Raw genomic sequence first — 25,791 nt, forward strand, 5'->3', positions numbered from 1 at the left:
AATTGGAAGGAAAGGGGAAGGGATATGGTTAATCTTTGCTTAAGATGTAAGAATAATAAAATTACCTCTTAGACTATTAACTTCTGAAATAAGTTCTGAGACATCTGAAAATAAGCAGCTGCATATTCGTATGTTTCTTCACTGTCAAGATGTGTTCAAGCCTGCTATACCTGCCATTGTATTGGAAGGATTAATTAATTTCATTTATTTTCTACAACAATGATTACATAATTTATTGCACAAAATGAGACATTTTTGAGAGTGGTATTAATTACATGGGGGACAATAGGCATGAACCAGGGTTGTTCTGAGCATATCGGAATCTGAGGTCACCCTGCCATGTTCAGGTGCTTGGACCTTCAGGAAAAGATTGCCCATCTTCATTGTCATTTGACCAGGCACTGAAGTGACAAGACCATCCTTGAGAAGTCACATCCAAAGAAAATTCTGATCCATTTCTAGTTTTAGTGCTTCTCCACTGAAGAGTTAACATGTCTTTTACACTCTGGTTGCAAAACACAGGCCCAAGATAAAACTCTTAACTTCTCCCCCAAATCTTCCTTCAGCTGGTTTTTCCATCTTGTAAGTGGTGCCACTATCCACCTGTTAAATTGTTTAGGGGAAACCTAGAAAAGCACTACCTTAATCAGTTTTATCCTCCCTCTTAACTGTGCATTCTAATTTCTCCACATCTTAAGTGCACTGACCAAACCGGACGAGAATTCTAACAGGGGCCTGACACCAAATGGAAAGGAAGGATAATGTCCAGGATTGAATGTTATCCTTGCTTTTAATTAAGATGCAATTCACATAACAAAATTAACTTTTTAAGTGAACGATTAAGTGGCAGTACATCCACAATGGTGTACAACCACCACTTCTATCTAGCTCCAAAACATTCTCATCACTCCAAAATAAAGCCCCGTTACTCTCCATTTTCTCCTCCCCACTTGTCCCTGGCAACCACCAATCTGCTTCCTATTTCTATGGATTTACATCCAGATATTTCATGTGAGAATCATACAATATGTGTATTACTTTTTTGGTCTAGCTTCTTTAACGTGTTGTTGAGGTTGATCCATTGTAGCATATTTGCAGTACTTCATTCCTTTTTATAGCTAAGTATACTTTTTATAGTAAGTATACCATTGTGGATATGTACCATAAGTTTATCGATTCATCCGGCTGAGTTGTTTCTATCGTTTGGCTAATGTTCATAGTGCTGTTATGAATGTTCCTGTACAAGTATTTGAGTCCCTGTTTTCAATTATTTGGGGTACATACCTGGGAGTGGAGTTGCTGGGTCATATTGAAATTGTACATTTAACTTTTTGAGGAACTGTCAAACTTTCCCTCAGCCACTGTACCATTTTACCTTCCACCATTGACGTATGAGGGTTCCAATTTCTCCACACCTTCATCAACACTTATTTTGCCATTCAAAAAATTATAGCCATCCTCATGGGTGTGGTCTCTCATTGTGGTTTTGATTTGCATTTCCCTGATTACTAATGATGTAGAGCATCTTTTCTTATGTTTGGCCACCTGTGTATCTTCTTTGGAGAAATGTCTGTTCAAGTCCTTTGTTCACTGAAATTTTATTGTTGGGTTCTAAGTTCCTTATATATTCTGGGTACTAGGCCCTTATAGTATTTCACCTATAAATTTTTGCTTTATAATGTCCTCATTATTTTCAAACTTTATGAAATATGTACACTTGTAAAAAAAAAAGGAACATGCAAAAGGGCAAACTGTAAGAAGCAGTTTTCTGTGTTGTTTTTCATGACAGTCTGTGCATATATACACAAATATAATGTATGTTCTCTCCTCCTCCCTCTCCCTTTTTTACACAAAAGGTAGCTACAAACAGTGGTTTATAAACAGCTGTCATTGTACAGATATAGTTTAACCAGTACCCTCTTTTGGGGACATTTGGCTGTTTGAAATTTTTTACTGTTACAGATATACACAGGTTGGTAACTAGGTCTACACAAGTTACATCTCCAGAATACTGAGAAGTAAAAGTTATTTCTGAATTATGGTTTTCTTCATATTTGGATATTGTTTCCTAATGATTATTAGGTATCTGCTAAGCAATTTTTATTAAGTTATGTTGATTACTATTTTTATGTCAAACTTTACAGTCTAGGCATTTTTTTCTGGAATTAAAATTAGAAGTGGCACAGACTTTAATAAGACTTTCCTTTTCTCATCTGTTAATACTGTTTTCTTTCTAATCTCATCCGCAGAAACAACTGTTCTCAGCAAAGAAACAAGTTTTCAATATGCCATCTTTTCTAGTGTTACTAAATGTTTAACTCCTCTCTGGTTGTAGAAGGAAAGGTGTAACATGATTTTAGAGCAGAAAGAGCTAACAATTAAATCTTCAAGTTGGGCCTTGTGCGGTGGCTCACACCTGTAATCCCAGCACTTGGGGAGGCCAAGGCAGAGGCGAGCAGATCACCTGAGGTTAGGAATTTGAGACCAGCCTGACCAACATGGTGAAACCCCGTCTCTACTAAAAAATACAAAAATTAGCCAGGTATGGTGGCAGGCGCCTGTAATCCCAGCTACTTGGGAAGTTGAGGCAGGAGAATCGCTTAAACCCGGGAGGCAGAGGTTGCAGTGAGCCGAGATTGTGCCATTGCACTCCAGTCTGGGCGACAGAGCAAGGCTCCTGTCTCAAAAAAAAAAAAAAAAAAAATCTTCACGTTTTAAGGTAAAACAGAACTAAGGACTATCCGGTGTCATGCTGTTTATGTCAGTGCTAAGACAATAAAGTCTCTAGTTTCCCAGAGCAGGGTTCTCTATACTCACTTACTACATTCGTGTTAAAGACTTTGAGAAAGCTACTTCTCTCTAGAGAGACATTCTGGGGAGCAGTGAGGTGGTGACTGTTTGTCTAACACTAACACAAATTACAAGTCTGTTTTACCAACTATTAAGTGAAGTCCTATACCTAGGGCCACTTAACAGTACTGGGGTACATTATATAGTGATTTTTTTTAAGTACTTTAAAATTTTACTTTTGTTCATTTTTAAAGAATTGGCAGTAAATGCTTACCATAAACAGCAATTAAATGGTATTATTATTGGAGGTGAATCTTTGTGAATCTTTTACATTATGGTAATTTTGTTATTCAGAGTATGCCTCGATACTTTAATATTCCTGCAAATTTATTTCTCCTATACCTTGGGCAAGGAGAAATAAAGCACATAAATTAGGCATATGGTAACTCATCTGTAAAAGAATGTGTATTTTTCATGAGTCAGTGTGAACTCCCTTTATGAACAGGGCACCATGTTACCACCTGAAATACAGAATATAAGGTCAGGCATGGTGGCTCACAACTGTAATCCCTGCACTTTGGGAGGCTGAGGTGGGTGGATCACGAGGTCAAGAATTCAAGACCAGTCTGGCCAATATAATTAAAACCCCATCTCTACTAAAAATACAAAAAATTAGCTGGGCGTGGTGGCGGGCACCTGTAATCCCAGCTACTCAGGAGGCTGAAGCAGAAGAATCGCCTGAACCCAGGAGGCAGAGGCTGCAGTGAGCCAAGATCACGCCACTGTACTCCACTCCAGCCTGGGTAACAAGCAAAACTCCATCTCAAAAAAAAAAAGAAAACGATATATGGACATGTGCTATCATCCTTGCCTTCTAGGAGCATAAATTGTATTTGCTAAGATAAAACATTCCAAATAATGTTATTCTGCCCTGAGTTTGCAATCTAGTGTTAACAGATAAAAGCATTTTGATAACTACTATTTGAAGATGGTATCCAGGCTATCTACCATGAACTAAAGCAAGCTACCCTTTAAGTGATAATCTACTTGGAAAACAGCATTCTTTAGAGTGGGGTTCCAAGAACCTTGTATCGTACATACATTTTAACATAGCATCTTGGCAGCAGTATTTGGTATTAATTGGGGGAAAAGTTAGTGACACCCACTGGATTATTTAAATGCATAACTGTTTAAAGAAATTGGGCAATGTGAGTGAGAATCAAGACTTAGTAAAATAGGTTTGGATTAGGTTTCTATCTTTAACTTGAGGACAAAACAAGCACACTTAAAATGTGCATTTATGGGATAAAATATTTAAGTAAAAAATACATCCCAACTTCACTGACATTGATAGTGGACACTGTGGTGTGCTGCCCAGATACGCTCTCGCTCGCTCTCTGTCACACACACACACCTGAAACACTCATTTCCCCAGCTTCTGGGAATGTTGATGGCTGATGGCTCCCAACAGACTCCCTCTCCAGTACTGTCTTCAGCTTCACGTTATGACCCTTGTATCCACCAGTCCACGCAGGGTCATAAAGGACCATCACCTGCCTCAATTATGGCTTAACTGCAGGACCATCTCAACTCTAAAGAATTAGCTGAGGACTTTCCTGACTACATCCAGCCCAATTTCTTCCTCTTTCCCAGTCTGTCTGCTTTCCAAGGTCAGAATATTGATCTTGGAGAAAGCATCCCCATTTAAACTTTTCACACCCTAATCTCAATCTTTGAGTCTATTTCCCCAAGGAACCTGACCTGCAACAACATTCTAAGCCCCAAGCCAAGAAAATCACTTGATTTTTCACTTGGACAACCTAACTATTTCTGATGATTTTTGTTTTTTCTTGCCTGTGCTTCTAATTTGTAGGTCAAAGGAAAAAAGCTGCTTTCAAATTTTTCTGATTCTTAATGTTTTATGAAAATGGAAAACAACCCAATAATGGCTTACCTCATTTGGTAGATCACCCAGGCATATTATTGAAGCTCCCACCTCTAACCCACCCTGCCCCATCCATGTTAACACCCATCTCCAAAGTTATGGATCTTAAAGAAACTGAACTCTAACTAATATATGCATTTCCGATAACATACCTAAGTGGGACTGGCTTGTCATTATAGTGTTGGTGATACTGCCAGGCTTTGTTTTAAACAATCTTTCATATTCATGGTGCAGCACTGACATTTTATGGATTCAGTAAGCAATGGGTATTTCCATTTCATGTGTATTAGAATTGTGTTGAACTAGTATATCACAGAATGCTCACAACTTTTAATCCATCTTTATTAAAGTGAAACTGCTATTTCAATATATGTAGAAAACAACATACTGAATATTTTCACCTCTGGGATCAAAAGGAAGAGAACGTCCTGTTTTTAAGATTTTATAAAAGAAATCTATCTCTAGTACCAAATACCATATTGAGATTATAATATTCTTGCAGTCTAAAGTTAAGCTATTGTTTAAACGTTTGCATTGTAAAAAGAAAAGTTCGTGTGTATGTGAGATGTCAAAGTGTATCAAAGATAATCATCAAACAGTATAACAATCATTTAACCCAAAGTCAATGTCCTTTAAATGGAATATATCTTTTTCATTATTTGGTTATGAAATATACAGAAGGTACTCGGGAAGCAACAATGGAAGAGGCAGAAGCATTCTTCGCCCTCAAGAAGCTTACACTCTATGGGGCAATACTAATGTTGAATGAGCAATTACAAGTACAATACAAAAGGAGCTTATATGTGGGAAGCTAACATCTCAGGGAGGGATGAGATTTAAAACTTCTAATGTCATCCGATGCATTGTTAAGGAAGCAAGGAAAGCTCGGGAAAGAACTGCATTAAGACATTTGAGCAAGGGTAAAGCAGAAGGGGAAAACCTCAGCTTTTGACTTGAAATAGACAACCTACTCAAGATTTCAGGTGCTTTTTTTTTTTTTTTTTGAGACGGAGTCTTGCTCTTGTCCCCCAGGCTGGAGTACAATGGTGCAATCTCAGCTCACTGCAACCTCTGCCTCCCAGGTTCAAGTGATTCTCCTGCCTCAGCCTCCCAAGTAGCTGGGATTACAGGCGCCTGCCACCACGCCCAGCTAATTTTTGTATTTTTAGTAGAGATGGGGTTTCACCATGTTGGCCAGGCTGTTTTTGAACTCCTGACCTCAGGTGATCTGCCCGCCTCAGCCTCCCAAAGTGGTGGGATTTCAGGCATGAGCCACCGCACCCAGCCAGATTTCAGGTGCTTTCAAAAAGTAACTGAAATTTCATTTTTATTTAATTCCTTTATTAACATATATAAACCTGAAATTAAGGCAAAAAGTATGATATGAGACTCAAAAAAACTCATATCCTACTCAACCAACTAAAAGTTTTTAGGATCTAAACAGGGCAAAAGGTTTCAATAGCACTAACAGTTCAAGGAATGTATGTTAAACCTTTTGTTTTACATCCAGAAAATTAGAAAACTTGGCTAAACATTGTATATATCAGAAGGTTTTAAAAATAATTTGTTAAGATTTAATCTTACCAAAGAAAGCTTGCTCATTTAAAGACATCTTTATACCAGCCTTCATGTCATCAGTGGAAACTTTATTAAGAGGGAGTAGTATGAGATACAGAAATAGCATAAACCAAAATCTCACACTTAATCCTTTAATGTTAATTGGATTTCAGTGTGAGTAAATATGACTAAAACTCATAGCAATGGGACAAAGCACTGATTTGTTTTAAAACTGCACATGTGCTTTCTCCCCTGAGAACCTTTGCTTTAGACTTTTTGTACAGTAAGACATTTCATTAAATATGTTTAGATTTGCAGTCTAAGACCTTAAGTGACACACTCAATGACAGCATTCTTATAAATTATAGCCAATTATAAGTCCTCCTTCTGGTTTCTCTTCTGTGCTTCGTAAATATGTACATCTTTTTCAGGATCATAGTGAACCTTTCTCACAGTAAACTGCCTCTCCAGCATTGCTAAGAAGTTGTTATCCCGTTCATAGCGAATTCGGCATGCTAAAAGAATCACGGAGTGATTGCTACAGAGATGTTCCAGTGTTTGAAGAAGATCTGTGAATGTTTCTTCTAAATATATGATATCAGCTCCAAGTATCAGGTCAAATTCTCCAGGAGAAAAACTCCCCAAATTCTGTCCCCAAGTCAGCTCCTTAACAACAGTTTTGGGTTGGATATGAGGAGGTAAGTTGGCTTGAACGTTTGATTTAAGAAATTCTAATGCTACTTTTCGATCCGTGATAGTCACATGAGCACCTACAATGTGGGACAAAGAAAAAGTGATGTGCACATCAGTACAGCTCTGTTAGGTAGAAAGGGGGTCAAGTTAAATGTAGAGTGTCTCTTAAATATTGCATCTGATACGCAGAATATCAATCATGCCTTTCATGGACAGCTGCAATAGAAAAATGACTCATAACTCCTTTTGCACTAACTACTGGCAAAAGTGACTCTGGATTTCCCTCTATGACATACCTGCTATTTGCTAAAATTGTGCCCATAAATTGCAGAATTGGCTGGGTGCGGTGGCTCATGCCTTTAATCCCAACACTTTGGGAGGCCAAGGCGGGCAGATCACCTGAGGTCAGGAGTTGGAGATCAGCCTGGCCAACATGGCCAACTAAAAATACAAAACTAGCCAGGCATGGTGGCGGGTACCTGTAATCCCAGCTATTCGGGAGGCTGAGGCAGGGGAATCGCTTGAACCTGGGAGATGGAGGTTGCAGAGCTGAGATCTCGCCACTGCACTTCAGCCTAGGTGACAAGAACAAAACTCCATCTCAAAAAAAAAAAAAATGCAGAATTAAGCAGTGACACGGCTGATGCTTCTGAATTCTGCCAACAGAGCTGGCCCATACTTTATTCATTAGGTCATTATCTTTTTTTTTTTTTTTGAGACAGCGTCTTGCTCTGTCACCCAGGCTGGAGTGCAGTGGCGCGATCTCAGCTCACTGCAAGCTCTGCCTCCCGGGTTCACGCCATTCTCCTGCCTCAGCCTCCCGAGTAGCTGGGACTACAGGTGCCTGCCACCATGCCCAGCTAATTTTTTGTATTTTTATAGAGACGGGGTTTCACCATGTTAGCCAGGATGGTCTCCATCTCCTGACCTCGTGATCCGCCTGCCTCAGCCTCCCAAAGGTCATTATCTTTAAGTCAGTTGGCCGCAGGGTAACATGGAATCCAAGAATGAAAAATCTGGGAGCAGGCCAGGTATGGTGGCTCATGCCTGTAATCTCAGCACTTAGGGAGGCTGAGGTGGGAGAAGCCCTTGAGCCCAGGAGTTCAAGACCTGCCTGGGTAATACAGGGGACTCCATCTCTACAAATAATTTTTGTTTTTAATTAAGCACAGTGCACACCTGTGGTCCTAGCTACTCAGGAGGCACGGGTGGGATATCATGTGAGCGTGGAAGGTTGAGGCTGCAGTGAACTGTTATTATGCCAATACACTCCAGCCTGGGCAACAGAGCAACACTGGGTCTCAAAAAAAAAAAATCTGGGAGCAGACTGTTATTGCAAAGAGGACAAGATACCAAAAACAGGGAAAGGCTGTTTTGTAAGGTTAGTTTTAAAAAGAATCATGGAAGAAATAAATGGGCTACTAAGAAATCCCAGTCCACTTCTCCTTAGGTTGTTATGAAGCAGCCAACTTACATGTTTTCTGTATATAGTTATTGAAAAATAGTAAGCTTAAAAATTACTTAAGTATATTACAGTACTGTAAGTTAAAATGCTTGTTCTTAATGCTAAGTTTCTACACACAGTGTAGAAAGTTAAACTGTTTCTTATGGATTGTTGACAAAAAGATCCTTTTTTTTGAACCAATATGGGTAAGAGACAACCTTAAGGTGGAACAAGCACATAAGATCAGGTTGGATCCACCTTCTCTACGTTGTAGGAAAGATATAATACGTGTAATACTCTTTACTTCTGGCCCCAGAAATTCTGAAATTTAAAATTATGTTTCAATCTTTCATAAAATTCTTTCCATTTGCATCCTTCTTCAGTTTGTAATCTTCATAGGTAATCTTCCCACAAGATTCCAGACTAGCTGTAGTAAGCACTATTTCAGTGGCAGCTGAAACTCAGTGTTTCTTATCTTGACACATAAATTAGGGCAGTAATTCAATTTGAAATTTACAGTCCTAGTATGAGATACTGATGAAAATGCTCAAGTTGTTGAATTTTAGAAGCCTGAACCTACCACTTTGACCATTCATTGCTAGACAGTGTATTGCCCAATGGGCAGATTTCAATGATAGTTTTCATCTCTTCTGACAATAAAAATTGCAGACAGCCAGGCCAAGTGGCTCACACCTGTAATCTGAGCCCTCTGGGAGGCTGAGGCAGTAGCATCACCTGAGCCCAGGAGTTCAAGACCAGTCCTGACAACATAGAGAGACTCCATCTCCACAAAAAATTAAAAAATTAGCCAGGCATGGTGGCACTATTCAGGAGGCTGAGGTGGGAGGATCTCTGGAGCCCAGGAGGTCAAGGCTGCACTTAAAGAACAACTTTAGGCCAGGCACAGTGGCTCATGCCTGTAATCCCAGCACTTTGGGAGGCCGAGGCAGGCGGATCACGATGGTCAAGAGATCAAGACCATCCTGACCAACATGGTGAAACCCCATCTCTACTAAAAATACAAAAAAATTAGCTGGGAGTGGTGGCGCACGCCTGTAGTCCCAGCCACTCAGGAGGCTGAAGCAGAAGAATTGCTTGAACCCTGGAGGCGGAGGTTGCAGTGAGCTGAGATCGCACCACTGCACTCCAGCCTGGCAACCCAGTGAGACTCCGTCTTAAAAAAAAAAAAAAAAAGGAAAAAAAAAAAAGAGCAACTTTAACTTAGCACTTAAAGAACAAGTATTTTCACTTACATTACAGTCATACAATTCAGTAATTTTTCAGTGATTATATATGTATTACATAAACACATATAGATTGGCTGCTTCATAACAGCCTAAGGAGAGGTGGACTGGGATTTCTTAATAGCCAATTTCTCTCTTCTATGATTTTTTTTTTTTTTTAGAAATATACAGAGAGTGTTTTACCATGTTGTCCAGGCTGGCCTCCAACCCCTGGGCTCAAGCAATCCACCTGTCTTGGCCTCCCAAAGTGCTGGGATTATAGGCCTGAGCCACTATACCCAGCCGTATCATTCTTTTTTAAAATTTTAACCTCACAAAACAGGCCTTCCCTATTTTTGGTATTTTGTCATGTGAGAAATGAGCCATGGTCATGCCACTGCACTCCAGCCTGGGCAACAGAGCAAGACCCTATCTCTTAAAAAAAAAAAAAAATGCAGACAGCCTTTTCCAGGGTTTGAGTTATAACTGTATCTCTGAAATTTCTTAACAGTACACAGAGCACTCTGCAGGCAATATTGGAGTGACTGAGTCATCTGCTCATCACCTCAGTATTCATTTTACCAGCTCATAAAGGCCTTCTCTAATGTCTGTCCCAGGCATTTCAAAGACTACTTCTAATCTGGTAGGTATTCCAGAAGTCTGAATAGGATCTTAATGTCAGTTGACCACTCCCTGTAATTCCACACATATCTGAATGACTACCATCAGCCACAGGACAGAAACCTCTCCCCTCACACAACTTACATTCAAGTGAGAGATAGGCAGTAAGATGTTTTTTTAAAAATAGAATATCTGGCTGGGTGCGGTGGCTCACACCTGTAATCTCAGCACTTTGGGAGGCCAAGATGGGTGGATCACCTGAGGTCAGGAGTTCGAGACCAGCCTGGCCAACTGTCTCTACCAAAAATACAAAAAAATTATCCAGGTGTGGTGGCAGGCGCCTCTAATCCCAGCTACTCAGGAGACTGAGGCAGGAGAATGGCTTGAACCTGGGAGGCAGAGGTTGCAGTGAGTCAAGATCACTCTACTGTATTCCAGCCTGGGCGACAAGAGTAAAACTTCCTATTTAAAAAAAAAAAAAAAATACAGTGAAACCCAGCAGCAGCATTTCCTTCAGCCCCTCTCAGCCACAGAGGCACAGACTGGGGACAGTGGAAGGCTGCAGTTAACCTGGCTTGTTTTGAAGCAAGGAAAGGCAGGGTGTCGGTGTCAACCGTACATGAAGATGGTGATAAAATGACTGCCCGTGAGATTTATGCTGGGTAAGGAGGGTGAGACAGTATTTAGTTCAGAAAAGACTAATGGAAACTGACCCAATAAGACAACACAGTATGCTGTCAATTAGTAATGGGAAAAGAATGTATAAACATGTCAGCACTTTTTGTTTTAGTTTTATAACACCTTATTCATGCAAACATTCAAGCACATACTATGTGCTAGAGATACAAAGATGAGGAAGAAAGTCCTTACCCAGAACTCAAAGTCTCACACGGGAGAGACACATAAACACAGTTGTGATGCCGTGTGGGAAGAAAAATAATAGAAGCATGAGTGTGCATAGGAAATTACAAAGGAGAAATTCTTCAAGAGGAGCAGAGGTCAAAGAAAAATTCCCAAAGGAAGGGAAATCTGAGCTTACACTTAAAAGATGAGGCATGAACCAAGGGAAAGGTGTGAAGAAAGGGCATCCAAGGCAGATGGGACAGGCCAGAGCAGGATGTGTGTCCAGGAACTTCATGCACTGCAATCTTGCTGAGAAAAAGTGAGGCTGAAGAGTCAGACAGGATGAGATAACAAAGCCTTACTAAGACAGCTGGGATTTAGCCTGCAGACAGGCAGTGGGAAGCCAAAGAAGCGTTCAAGCACAGGTCATGCCATCAATTTTGCATTTTAGATGGGCCACTCTAACAGCTATTGAGAAAGTATGTTTAAAAAGACAAACAGAGGCAGATAGGCCAGGTGAAAGAGTGATGTGGTCATGCAGGCAGGTGACAGATGATGAGAGCTCAAGCCAGGCAGTGGGAGGGGACAGAGAGAGATAGATCCAGGAAACAGTTAAAAGACAATCAGTGGGACTCCAAGGGGTAGGGGAGGTAGAAGGGGAGTCAAGGAGTTGAGGGGGCAGTGACTACTTGGAAGGCGATGCCAACTCAGAATAAAGGAAGAAGAACGAGTTTAGAAAGAGAAGAGTTTGGGTTTAAACAGATACCATTTGAGGTGCTGGGAAATAGCCAGGGACAGATATCCAGCTTTCAGTTAAACACACAAGCCAAAAGTTCAGCTGAGATTTGCACTCGAATTACAGAAAAGTTGAAGATAGGATCTTCTTGAGCATTATATTTCAAGACAGTGGTCCACAGGCTTGGCTGGGCATCAAATCACATGGGAAGCTTTTAAAGTTCAGATTCCCTGACCCCATCCCAATTTACAGAATCCTCCTATCTTCAAGATGGGGTGTTTTTATTCTATGGATACAGCAGTTCCCTGTTATCTGCAAGGGATATGTTCCAAGACCCCCAGTGGATGCCTGAAACCACAGATAGTAACAAACCCTGTATATAAGATGTTTTTCCAATATGTATACACCTATGGTAAAGTTTAATTTCTACATTAGGCACAGTAAGAGATAAACAATAAATAATGAAGCAGGATAATTATAACAATATACCATAATAAAAGTTATGGGTAGATCACAAGGTCAGGAGTTCAAGACCAGCCTGGCCAAGACAGTGAAATCCCATCTCTACTAAAAATACAAAACAAAATTAGCCTGGCATGGTGGCAGGTGCCTGTAATGCCAGCTACTCAAGAGGCTAAGGCAGGAGAATTGCTTGAACGGGGGTGGGGGGTGGGAGGGAGCGGGCGGAGGTTGAAGTGAGCCGAGATCGCATCACTGCACTCTAGCCTGGGTGACAGAGTGAGACTCCGTCTCAAAAACAACAACAAAAGGTATGTGAATGTGCTCGCTCTCTCTCTCTCTCTCTCTCTCTCTCTCTCTCTCAAAATATCATACTCTAGTCACGTGTTTTCAGACCAAGGCTGACAGTGGGTAACTGAAGCCGGGGAAAGTGATCACAGATGAGGGGGGACTACTATAGTTCCAAGTAGCATTAAGGCCAGGGAGATTTTCAAACTAAGAACCAGGGTTTGAGAGTCAGATTGGATTCAAATTCTAAGCACAATCCATTAGCTTTGTGACCTCAGGCAAGTTACTTACCCTCCAAGCAGCCTTCCTTTCACCAATGGAAGGGTGCTATAAGTAGGTAAGGCCTACTTACCATGCAGGGTCACTGTGAGAATGAAAGGGTGTAATGCACAGTCCTCAGAACACAGGAACTGCTCAGGAATTAGCAGCTGGTTTAACAGGAAAGTCTCATCACCCTATATAAATATCTACATAGCACTGCTTTTGTGTGTGTGTGTGTGTGTGTGTTCTTTCTTTACCTCTACCCACTAAACTCAGAACGTAAGCTTCCAGGGACACCTGCCAGCCTGTTTACTGCTCCAACCAGTGGACCGCCAGGCTTGTGGGTTCTCCCCAAATTCAGGAATAAATGACTACGGTTACAAAAAGGGAAGCTACTTTTAAAAGAATAATAATTAATCTCTTCCTGATATTTCAAAATCACTACCTGTTTTAGTACTCACTGATTCTATTTTGAAGAGATTAACATCTTGTTACCCTCAGGCTCCAACAGCAAAACTTCTCCAGCCTAATACTTTGTAGCGACTACAGATAGTGAGTATGAAAATCATACAGTAGCAGAGAAATGCTTATGACATAATGTGAAAACATCATTTGTATAGGTGTGTGTATACAGATACACAACACACACACACATCCACAGACATATATATTCACATATATATAATCATAATTACAACGATGATTAAAAATACAGATGGAGAGAGACAAAACACACCAAAATACTAATGGTAACTATGTTGCAGAGTCATGAATAATTCGAATCACTGGTGAGTTTTTTTCCCTTTTCTTTAAGCTTATTTTTGTAATAGAGTTACATCAGTTTTATAACAAAAATATTTTCATAATTTTAAAAATTATTTCTCTGTCTCTGCTGCTTGAATCAGAATAAATTTCCGTGATTTTCAAAAAGCCTTCAATCTAGTTTGTTCATCTCTTATTCCAGAGTTATTTGAGTAAATACTGAGTGGTAGGTGTTGTCCAAGGGCCAAGGCCACACAATGAAACATGGTCCCTTTCCTCAGGAGCCTTGGCCTGCCAGGAGAGATAGACACATGAAACACCTGCCTGCAATAAAATGTGACAGAGCTGTGATAGAGGCGGGGTATTCCAAGCACTATGGGGAAAAGAAGGCAGAAATTAACCCTTTGCAGTGGGGCAGGAAAGGACTCCACAAGGCCACAGTGTAGCCTGGCCATGAAGCATGCTTTGCTTCATGGTGGTATCTGAAATACCGTATTCTGACTTTCCCAACCTCAGAGATCCAGATTGCTAGATCAGAAAAAGCAGTACTCAAAAAGTAATCAACACTCGTGGAGCATTTCCTTTGTGTCACTCAATGAGCCAGCAGATGTTATACACACATCTCATTGGTTCCTCACTGTGGAGTAAATATTACTATTATGCACAGTGTACAGATGGGGTAATCAATGTTTAGAGGTTAAGCAACTTGCCCAAGGTCACAAAACTAGTAAGAATGAAAAGAAAAGTCAAAACCAAGTATAACTAAGCCTATGCACTTTGCTACACTAACATGTCTATACACCAGCCAATAGTTTTTGCATGAAGCCCTGGTTGTCAGGAGGAAACAGAAGACACTTCATTTCCCCTTATGCAACTCTTCTCATATCAGCAGAGAGAGAGGTTGGAATTACAGAAAAAAAATAAAATAGGCCAGGCGCAGTGGCTCACTCCTGTAATCTCAGCACTTTGGGAGGCCAAGGTGGGCAGATCACCTGAGGTCAGGAGTTCAAGACCAGCCTGGCCAACATGGTAAAACCCCGTCTCTACCAAAACAAAAAATTAGCCGGGCATGGTGGCACGCACCTGTAGTCCCAGCTACTCAGGAAGTTGAGTCAGGAGAATCGCTTGAACCCAGGAGGTAGAGGCTGCAGTGAGCCGAGATCATGCCATTGCACTACAGCCTGGGCAACAGAGTGAGACCCCATCTCAAAAAATAAATAAATAAAAAAAATAAAATAACTAACTGTGTCTAACAAGCCTGGTTTTGAGTCCCAGATCTCCAGGGATCAGGACTTCAGAAAGTAGCTTAATCTCCCAGAATTCCAGCTTTGTTTGAAAAATGAAAATTAAAAATAATACCTAACATACATGGGGATGTTATAAGGCTCACCTGAAAAGAATAAAAGGCAGTGTACCAGCCAGGGCTTCATTGATGACTTAAGTGCTGTGGTCGAAGAGGACGGACATCTCCGTCAATTTATACAGACTTTTAACCACCACCCCTGCCCATGCTCCCTATCGAATTTTGGAAAGTAACAGCTAAGCAGAAAAAGGAATAGTGAAAAAGAATTGGGTTTCTGGAAAACAGGCAAAACAAAAGAGGGGCTTTAGCTGGTCCTCAAATATCTGTAGACAATGTGATGAGTTTAGAATACTCTAGAATCCTGGATCCTTCCTACCCGAGTGTGGTCTGAGAACCAGCAGTGTCGGCATCACTACTGACATTTCTACTGCTTGTTAGAAATGCAGGTTCCCAGGCCCTAGTCCAGCCCTGCCAAATCAGAATCTGCATTTTAACAAGAGCACCAGGTGACAATATGGAAGTGATAAATATCATACATGGAATCTTGAAAGCTGGTCTATCCTTATGATTAGATAGCTTGAACTATATATCTCAGAAGTTATAGAAATGAGTCAATAGTCAATAATAAAAATAACAATGAAGCCTAAAAATGCTCCAGCTCCAGGCCTCAATTAATGTCTGTATACCAAATTTTAAAATGACAAGCCTTGATATCAAGTCAGAACTGTATGCTGTTCATACAATTTTAAAAATAAGAAGTCAGTACAAACTATAGTGGGGGCTAAACCTCCCTACAAGAGAAAGTTCCCTCAGCAATGAAGAAAAGATTATCTGCTCTATCTCCCTCACAGGGTTAAATCTGATAGTCTATGGGAAAGAAAGCCCCTTAACGTGAAAAAACTCTATGCATGGGTAAGATTATTCTCCTGGAATCGACTCACTTTAAGACCGTACTATTGGCATCACAGAATTGAGGGGAGCAGAGCAATCTCCCATGGGAAGTATAAATAACAGTGTGTGTGAGAGACAGAAATTAGAGAGAGAAATTAGAGAGAGAGTGAAATTAGCCTGTTAGCCTCACTGGAGTTAAGAGCCCCAGCAGTTGGCCCACAACTCATAAGTATAAGCAAAAGATAATAACCCAGTAAGGGGAAAACCCACAATGGGTTTTGTGCTAAGAAAACAGCAAATGCACCTCTCAGTGAGTTCTACTCACTAAGGAGTCAATGCATGACACTCACCCAGCAAGGCAGCCACTATGCCCACCAGCCCCGTGCCAGCACCCAGCTCCACGGCAGAGCGGCCCCTGAGCTCCACAGCTCCCATCTCCAGATACGTGGAAAGAACGATGGCCTGAGTGAAAACACAGCGTGATGACGATTAAGGTCAACATGTGCTTGAGTAGCTGCAGGGTTTCAGGTCAGCTACACACACACCTCTCCCACTTCGAGGTTCAATTCCCAATTTAACACACACAGGAACTTAGCTGGTGAAGCAAGGTAACCTCCCCCTTAGAGCAAGCACAGGGTCCCACAGCAATGCCCAGAGACGATGCCCACACTAAATGGGGTCCTGCTGGATCTGGAAGCTTAATTTTATTTTATTTATTTATTTTTTTTTTTTTTGAGATGAGAGTCTCAGTCCGTCTGTCACCCAGGCTGGAGTGCAGTGGCACAATTTCGGCTCACTGCAACCTCCGCCTCCCAAGCTCAAGTGATTCTCCCACCTCGGCGCCCCCCAGTAACTGGGACCACAGTCATGTACCACCACACTCAGCTATTTTTTGTAGTTTTTTTGGTAGAGATGGGGTTTCGCCATATTGGCCAGGCTGGTCTTGAACTCCTGAGCTCAAGTGACCCACCTGCCTCAGCTTCCCCAAGTGCTAGGATTACAGGCGTGAGCTACCACACCCAGCCTGGAAAACTTAACTTTTTACTGTATCATGGCACTTTTACACTTGAAGTTTACACAACTATTCTGCAAGAACTGACGTGAACAATTTCTATGATTTTGTTTAAGGGAACGCCCAGTTCCTAAACCAAACTCAAGTCAGCAAAGCCACAACTTCACCCATAGGGAAAAAGCAACACATTGCCCAAGGCTCTCTGAGCTGTGTCACTGACGGTCATCGCCCCACAGGGGCCCTCACCATACATTTTGGGCATCAGAAGGTAAGTTCTGGCCAAAGTTTTGGATACTTGATGTGTGGTTTAGCATTTGCTTATGACCCTACAGAAAGAAGTATGTAAAGTTAACATAACTTTTACTATAATTTATTTCTCACAGCCACATATTGTGAGTATAATTGGCAATTCCTCATGGTATTTAGGAGACTTCCCATCATTATTATTTTTTTTTTTTTTGAGATGTACGCTTACTCTGTCACCCAGGATGTAGTGCAGTGGTGCAATCCCAGCTCCCTGCAACCTCCGCTTGCCAGATTCAAGCGATTCTCCTGCCTCAGCCTTCCGAGTAGCTAGGACTACAGGTGTCAGCCACCACAGCTAATTTTTGCATTTTCAGTAGAGATGGGGTTTCACCATGTTGGCTAGGCTGGTTTCGAACTCCTGACTTCAAGTGATCCACCTACCTCATCCTCCCAAAGTGCTGGGATTACAGGTGTAAACCACCACACCAGGCCTATATCTTTATTATTACCAGAGTAATTTTCATGTAATTACCTGGACTGGATTCCTAGAAGTGGTATTACTATGATACTGAGATTTTTATTCCTACGTGTTTAACATCCCTAACAATGTTAAAACTGTCAAACTATATTTATGCCAATCATGCATTCAACATTGAGTTCCCACTGAGTCCTAGGTTTGGGCTAGATGCTAGGGGCACAAGTCAGAACATTGCTGCGAGAGGAAGAAGTGAAAAAGCAGTTACAATTTTTTAACGATTATAACTATGGAAAACTTAAAACACATAATCTTCATTTTGGGCTCTGCCACTTTACAATACTCTGTGAATAAAGAGACTAACTCGGCCGGGGCAGTGGCTCACGCCTGTAATCCCAATACTTTGGGAGGCTGAGGCGGGCAGATCACTTGAGGTCAGGAGTTCCAGACCAGCCTGGCCAACATGTCGAAACCCCATCTCTACCAAAAAATACAAAAATTAGCCGGGTGTGGTGGCGCATACCTGTAGCCCCAGCTACTCCAGAGGCTGAGGTGTGAGAATCACTTGACCCCAGAAAGGGGAGGCTGCTGTGAGCCGGGATTGCGCCACTACACTCCAACCTGGGCAACACAGAGAGATTACGTCTCAAAAAAAAAAAGAGAGAGAGAGAGAGATAATTCGTGTCCAAAGCAGTTGGGAGCTTTCCTTCCGATCCTCTCTTACCCAGTGGGTAATTACTGGCAAGTCATTAACTTTCCTCAGCTTTCATTTACTCACCTTAAAAATGTAATCTATGTGGGGGGACAAGAGGAGTGACGTAAGGGATACCGGTTTGGAATGGCAGTCATAGTAAAACTGTTTTAAAATTGAAGCGGTGATAGTTGCACTACTCTGGGAATATGCTAAATTTTTAAAACCGCACTGAATTGTGCACTTTAAATAGGTGAAGCTGGCCGGGCGCGGTGGCTCACGCCTGTAATCCCAGCACTTTGGGAGGCCGAGGCGGGCGGATCACGAGGTCAAAAGATCGAGACCATCTTGGCCAACACGGTGAAATCCTGTCTCTACTAAAAAAAAAAAAAAATACAAAAAATTAGCCTGGCGTGGTGGCGGGCGCCTGTAGTCCCAGCTACTCAGGAGACTGAGGCAAGAGAATGGCATGAACCCGGAAGGCGGAGCTTGCAGTGAGCCAAGATCGCGCCACTGCACTCCAGCCTGGGCGACAGAGCGAGACTCGAGACTCTGTCTCAAAAAAAAAAAAAAAAAAAAAAAAAAGGTGAAGTGTATGGTATGTGAATTACATCTCAATAAGGCTGTTTTAAAAATAATTTTAAAAGTCAGTCTTACAAGCAAGTGTGGACGTTTTCAGAGGTCCCACAGGGCTTACTTACCGCATCCCAAACCACCGCTGCGACTCCCAGGTGTCTCCAGTCCTGCCGGATCTGGATCGTGTGGTTTGCAAAGGAAAAGGTTGCAAGAGGCTTGTGGAATTTCTGCAGCCCCAATTCCGTGGTCTCCTCATAGGGCACCAGGGCCATTCCGCCTGCACCCTGCCCTCTGCTCAGACCTGTCGTGCAAAAGAATCCTGGGTGACGCTCTGGCCAAGATACATTATCTCTTAACTAACTCCAAATGCTTTTACGGTTGTTTTACAAGTTCAAAAGAAAAAAAAGAAACAGGTGAAGGAAGCCTTTGTCCAATTTCTTTTGCATGGCTCTTTCGAACCTGAGTGAGATTTGGCTCGGCATTTGTGTCAACGGATGTCTTCGGGGAAGGAAAAAAAAAAAAGCCCAGAACATTCCAACTTCCGCAGAATACCCTACACATTGCACTGCTACCACTCCGTGAATTCAGAGCTGCACAGGCGGTGGAACTGGCGGTGACCGCCCAGGGCCCCAGGGCAGCGGAGAAAGCAGCGCTTCCAATCCAGACCCGGGAGTCGGGACTGCAGCTGCAGCCAGCCGGGCGGCCCGGGTTCTTTTGTTACGGTTTCGCCACCTACCTCCCCTCCTCCATCGGCTGCTTCAATAGTGATAACAATGGGACCGAACCTGCCCTTAAACTGGGTGTTAGCGTTTTGATAAGCCAGAAATATACGGTCGCCGCAGTTCCGTCCTCCCGGGACTGGAGCGACACTGGGGGCCTCCGAGTGGCTCACGGGGACAGCAGGAGCTCGGAGGCCTCCCCGAGGTCCCCCTAGAGCTGCCCCCCACTCACCCCTCTCCCGGGCCGACCAGTGCGCCCTTCCTGCCCGCGGGCCCCGGAGCTGCGGCATCCCCTCAGGGGTGAGAGGGAGACCAGGCGAGGGGGGCACAGGGCCTCTCAGGACCCCCCGGCCATGCGGGGCGCCGTGAGCTTCCCGGCGGAGCGCCCAGGACTCGCCCAGGCCGGGCGGAGGCGTCGCCACGCCGGTACTTACGGCTCGGGAGGCGGCCCCGAGTGGGGCCCGCGCGCTCAGCTTTCCCCGCCCCGGACTGGCTGCGGAAACCGCCGGCCTTAAAGAGCCCGCGAGGTGGAGGCGGAGGCTGGCCGCCCCGGCCCGGAGCCACGCGTTTCCGGTCTCCCGGCACCCCGCCCCCTGCAGGTGTCCCCGGAGCCTAGGGCGGAGCCGGGCCGTGGCGCGGAGGAGGAGTGACGTTGCGGGAAGGGGGGACCGGGGTTTTCCCGCGTGCATCCCCAAGTACACGGACGACCTAATCCGTTTCCCCGGCCGCCGAGGGAAGCGCTGTGGGGGCAGGAGCGAGAGCGAGACCGGGGTGCCGAGCAGCCGCGGGTGCGCAGGGAGAGCGTGGGGTGCCCAGGGCTCTCCCAGCCGGAGGGAAAAGCCACCTACCTGGTGCTGAATGTGCTCCTTACCTTTCTAGCATGTGCTCCGCCGCTCTCTGCCTCTGACTTTCTCGCTTGCGCCTTGTGCCTGTTTTTTAAAGGTGGCGGGTTAGCGGGTGATGAAGAAAGCTACCTCCGAAGAATGCGTGGTCACTCTGGTCCCCGCGTCTCCACTATGGGGTCCGAAGCGGCGTAATAGCCCGGTTGGCGGCAGTCGAGTGGAAAAGTCACAAAACCCTTCTCAACTAAAGCGCGGTGGGGGAAGTGAATACGTGGGCGCCCGAGTGTTAAGTTTTTTAAATGGGTCGGGGGACGCGGCGGGCTCCTGCTGCAGTCGGGAGCGCGGAGCTGCGGGCGCGCGCTCGGTCCCAGCCCCTGCCCCGGGCGGCGCTGCAGACTCCAGTGCCCCCGTCTCCCTCCTCCCGATGCCGAGGCGCACCTACCCGTGACGACCCACGCTGGACGTGGAAGGTGTCTAGGGCCTGGCACCCTGGCCGCAGGCCCTGGCAGAGAGCGCGGCTGAAGTGGGTCCCCTTGAGTGGGACCGCGCGGGGGCCGGCATCCTCCCGAGGCAGGCTTCCTTTTCCTCCAGGGCCCCCTCGCCCCACGTCGCCCGCCGCACTCAGCGCGGCTGCACATTAGAGCGAGCTAGGGTAAACTCCCTTACCCGCGACCCGGCCCCGAGAGCCGGCCATGGAAGGGGGCCCCGAGCGCTGATTTTTTGTTTGTTTGTTTGTTTGTTTTTGAGACGGAGTCTCTGTCGCCCAGGCTGGAGTGCAAGGGCGCGATCTCGGCTCACTGCATTCTCCGCCTTCCGGGTTCAAGCGATTCTCCTGCCTCAGTCTCCCGAGTAGCTGGGATAAATGGCCTACACCAGAAATTTTTGTGGGATTTTTTGTTTGTTTGTTTGTTTGTTTGAGACGGAGTCTTGCTCTGTCGCCCAGGCTGGAGTGCAGTGGCGCGATCTCGGCTCACTGAAACCTCCACCTCCCGGGTTCAAGCAGTTCTCCTGCCTCAGCCTCCGAAGTAGCTGGGATTACAGGCGCCCGCCACCACGGCCGGCTAATTGGCTTTTTTTTGTATTTTTAGTAGAGACGGGGTTTCACCATGTTGCCCAGACGGGCCTCAAACTCTCGACCTCCAGTGATACGGTCTTCTCGGCCTCCCAAAGTGCTGGGATTACAGGCGTGAGCCACCGCCACCTCCCCAACCCCTACCGCCCGGAGCGCAGATATTTTTAAGAGCTCCCCCGGGGCCCGCGTCTGCTGCCCGTGGTGGGAGCCTGGCGGGGGCCTGAACCTCCCTCTCCCGGCCTCTTCCGTCCTGTAGGCGGCGTCCCCGGCCTCCAGATTAATCTTCCATCGGAAGGCTGGGGACTGCGGCTTCGAGGGTAACAAGGAAACTTGGAAGACCACCAATGAGGGTCTTCACCTCCTTTTTCGTTTTCTTTTTTGGTCCTCTCGCTTTCTCTCTTAGTATTTACTTGCTCTCTTACCTCCTGCGCTTGCCTCTCAGCTTTCACTTTAACTAAGACCTCCCTTTCTTGCCCTTATTTTCTCTCTCTCTGCCCCTTTTTGCAGGGAGAACCAGCATTGGGCACAAGAAAGAATATGTACGGGCTTTGGGGCCAGACAAATATGGAAACTTTAAATTCTTCCTCTGACTCTTTAAGTGGGATGACCTTGGGAAATTACTAAACCTCCCTAGACCCCAGGCTGCTCATCCCTGAAGCCTGTCCTGGAACCTTGGGCCGCTTCTGTTTCTTCTTCCTATTCTCCATCCTGTCTGCCGAAATCATGCATATGACCTCAAAAAATAAAGCAAAACCTTCCCCACCTCTCCAGCGCTCTAACGTAGAACATGTGCCTCATTATATTTACTTACCGGTTCTCTAGGAAGCTGTCATTTACCGTCTTGTCCTCCCAATGTTCTAAGTTGTATCAGATGGCTCAGGAAGCACCAAAAGGAATACTGAGGAACTTATGCAACTTGCATAGCAGTGTAGCCATTAAGCAGAGCTCTGTTTTTATCAAAATAAGCCAGTGGTCCAGTGTGAATATTTGAAAATAAGTTTTTAATCCTAAAAACAAGTTGGTATGTGGCAGATTATGTATTGTTCAGAATAGTCGGCCGAGTGTGGTGCCTCACACCTGTAATCCTAACTCTTTGGGAGCCAGAGTGGGAGGATCACTTGAGCCCAGTTCAAGATCAGCCTGGCCAACATAGTAAGACCCCATGTCTAAAAAATTTTTTTTAAAAATAGCTGAGCATGGTGGTGCACACCTGTGGTCCCAGCTACTTGGGAGGTTGAGGTCGGAGGATCATGTGAGCCCAGAGGTGGAGGCTTCAGTGAGTCCTGAAGTCACACCACTGCACTCTATTCTGGGTGACACAGCAAGACACTGTCTAACAACAAAAAAAAAAAGAACACTGACAGTCTTTTTATTTTTTTATTTTTTGACACAGGGTCTTCTCACTCTGTCATCCAGGCTGGAGTCCAGTGGTGCAATCACGGCTCACTGCAGCCTGGACCTCCTGGGTTCAGGCAATCCTCCCATCTCAGCCTCTTAAGTAGCTGGGACTACAGGTGTCCACCACCACACCTAGCTAATTTTATTTTTTGTGTAGAGACAATGTTGACATGATGCCCAGGCTGGACTTGAACTCCTAGCCTCAAGTGATTCCCCCCACCTCCTGCCTCAGCCTCCCAAAGTGCTGGGATTACAGGCATGAGCCACTGAGCCTGGCCTCTCCTGACAGTCTTGTTGAGAATATGCAAAAAGATAGCTTTACTTTCTGCATTATTTGTAATTCTGAAGTGCAGTTTAATCGTAATGTAACAGTGTATAAAATAGTGCTTTGGCTGGGCGAGGTGGCTGACACCTGTAATCCTAGCACTTTAGGAGGCCTAGGCAGACGGATCCCCTGAGGTCAGGCGTTCGAGACCAGCCTCACCAACATGGAGAAACCCCATCTCTACTAAAAGTACAAAATTAGTCAGGTGTGATGGCGCATGCCTATAATCTCAGCTACTGAGGAGGCTGAGGCAGGAGAATCCCTTGAACCCGGGAGGCAGAGGTTGCAGTGAGCCAAGATCGTGCCATTGCAGTCCAGCCTGGGCAATAAGAGTGAAACTCTATCTCAAAAAAAAAAAAAGGTGATTTTTACTTTTATCTGAATGACTGAAATGGACTTTTTCCAATCCTATGACTCCTGACTGCAAAAATAATGGTAGAAGGACACTTAGGCCTTTGTCCCTCCTATCTTCTGGAACTAGTGCATGTCCGAGGTCATAGTAGAAGCAGCCACCTTGCTACTACCTTGGCACAACTTGATCCCTATGTTCCCCCTAGGCGTGTTCCCTTTTTAGGCCAGGGTGGATACCCAACTCTGCACTGGGTACGTAATTCTCTCTGCAGAAGGAGAATGCAGAGTGGCTGTCAGACATCTGTTGTTACTGCCTGCCCAGCATCTATTTCTCATTTTCCTGGTAGCAGCAGTTCTCTTCTGCTGATGGTCAGGAGCCCAGCTTCTGGAGTTAAGTTCTGCATCAACTCAGCTCTGCAATTTATTAGCTATGAGGGCTTGGGTGAAATGCATTAACCTGTGTCTCAATGTCCCCATCTATAAAATAGGGATAATATGATTATTATATTAGTAAACAACAATATATTATTATATTAGTAAAAAGATAACCTGAGATTAAAATGAGTTAACTTATCTACTTAGAACTGCACCCAACAAACATGTTTTGCAGAGCATTTGCTTACACTGTGATGTGTTTGGACTGGGTCTATCCTCAGCCCTCACTACCTGATCAGGCACATGTCCCAGGCCTGGCCAATATGAACACATTCCTTCCACCTGGCCACAGGCAGGTGAGACATGAACAGGTAACCAAAGCTGGGCCTAACCAGAGCCCATTCTGAGGCTTGAGACTCAGAGAACCAGCCTGTTGGGGAAGGATAGAAATGTAGAGGTCCTATTGGTCATCTGGTCCCAAGAGAACAAAACTAGCAGCAAATGTGGCCAGCGAAGGAGCTGGTGGGGAAAGAGGCTACCTCCTGATGATGTTTGACCACCTGGATCCAGCTGTCCTGGAATTTTCAGTTATTTGAGCCATTAAATTCTGTAATTAGCTTAAGCTGTCATTTGAGCAGCCTTTTTTTTTTTTTTTTGTCTCCTGAAGAAGAAAAACAATCCAGTCTGGGCTGGTCCCTTGAGCAAAGGACAGATATAAAGCCATGCCTGTATGGGCCATCTTCACCGTGCGGTATAGGTGAAGAAACCATTCTACAGAGACACCAGCAGAAACTTGGGGCTGAGCTGCCAGCTGCCAGTTTCCTGATGCCTGTTTTGTCCTGAGCCCTTGCTGACTGCACCCGGGCTCTCAGGTCCCATGGGAACCCAGGTTAACCTGACAAGACATTTTCCTTTCTTGTTTAAGCTGGCTGGAGTGCCTATGACACGCAACCAGAGTCCCAGTGAAAAGGATGTTTTTTGTTTTTAGGAAGTAATGTAATCAGAATATAAACATTCTATAAGTTCCTCAGACCTGCTTTGATAATGGCTGACTTCCATCCTATTTGCCAAACAACCTGATCCCAACAGATGGCTTGTGTTTCAAAGACATCAGTCCCCTCACCACACGTGCCGTCTGCAAGCAAAGTGAGCTAGCACAAACATCAGTGCATGTTTGTAAAATGGAAGCATGATCTCTGGCTCCATCCTTCTGTCCATTCCAGGACGAAAAAGCAGACGCTGCCTGCCCCTGCCCCTGCCACCACCACCACAAATGACCCTGAGTGTTCTGTCCCCTCTCCAGTCCTGAGGAGATTTGCCCCTTAATTTGTTCCCACCACCATCTCCTTTTTGCCTTTACATGTGTATGAGAGTCCCCTGTTAGCTGAAGACTCGAACTCTTTTCATTCTCTCCACCATGCTGACTTGCTCCTTCCGTCACAAGCAGGATTTGAAGAGTGATCCAAGCTTACTGCCTCTGGGTTTGCACTGCTCAGTCAGCTGCCTGGACTCTGTCTCTGCTCTCTGCGCCCTACTGAGACGAGCTACTCCTGGCCAACACCAGGTCTTGCCACTGTCTTGGACCTCCCAGACTTCTTTATGGCACTAGACCCAAGAGGCCCTTCTGTCTGCAGGGTTCCTTCCCATGACATTGGGCCACCAGTTTCCAGTCTTACCCCCTTCCCCCGCTCCCACTACTTCCACTCAACCTCTAGGTTTCTCCTAGGCTAGTGCAGCTTCTCAGAAGGCTTGCTTTTCTTTTTTCCTGCACTTTTGCCTACTTAACCATTTTACTGTGATTTCAGATTCAACATGTTCAAGAGTACCAACTCCACACAAGCCAAGTCCTCTGGTCAGCAGTCACAGCGGTGTAGTGGAAGGAGTGGGGAGGTT

General features: G+C 44.6%; 1 protein-coding gene across 22 annotated transcripts in view; it reads right to left on the bottom strand.

Annotated features, from left to right (window-relative positions):
- METTL21A (methyltransferase 21A, HSPA lysine) overlaps window positions 1–20,853 on the bottom strand; it is a 47,676-nt gene extending 26,823 nt beyond the window's left edge. For 3 of the 22 annotated variants that reach the window (XR_010580062.2, XR_006691131.3, XR_012421425.1), the window contains exons 1-4: window positions 19,768–20,021; window positions 18,942–19,117; window positions 16,167–16,278; window positions 66–170 (exon numbers count right to left, since the gene is read on the bottom strand). Coding sequence is in view for 17 of the 22 variants with exons in the window: in XM_005574084.5 (XP_005574141.1) it covers window positions 6,665–7,062; window positions 16,167–16,278; window positions 18,942–19,117; window positions 19,768–19,825 (744 nt within the window). In the remaining 5 variants the exon portion in view is untranslated. Of the gene's footprint in view, window positions 1–65; window positions 171–5,060; window positions 7,063–7,464; window positions 7,586–10,582; window positions 10,736–13,514; window positions 13,947–16,166; window positions 16,279–18,941; window positions 19,118–19,552; window positions 20,022–20,406 lie in introns of those variants that run through there. The other 19 variants (XM_045367589.2, XM_074009899.1, XM_045367588.3 and 16 more) reach the window with 15 other exon arrangements.
- Window positions 20,854–25,791: the final 4,938 nt, after the last annotated feature.

This window comes from Macaca fascicularis, chromosome 12, assembly GCF_037993035.2.
Source record: "Macaca fascicularis isolate 582-1 chromosome 12, T2T-MFA8v1.1".
In the NCBI taxonomy this organism is placed as follows: Eukaryota; Metazoa; Chordata; class Mammalia; order Primates; family Cercopithecidae; genus Macaca; species Macaca fascicularis.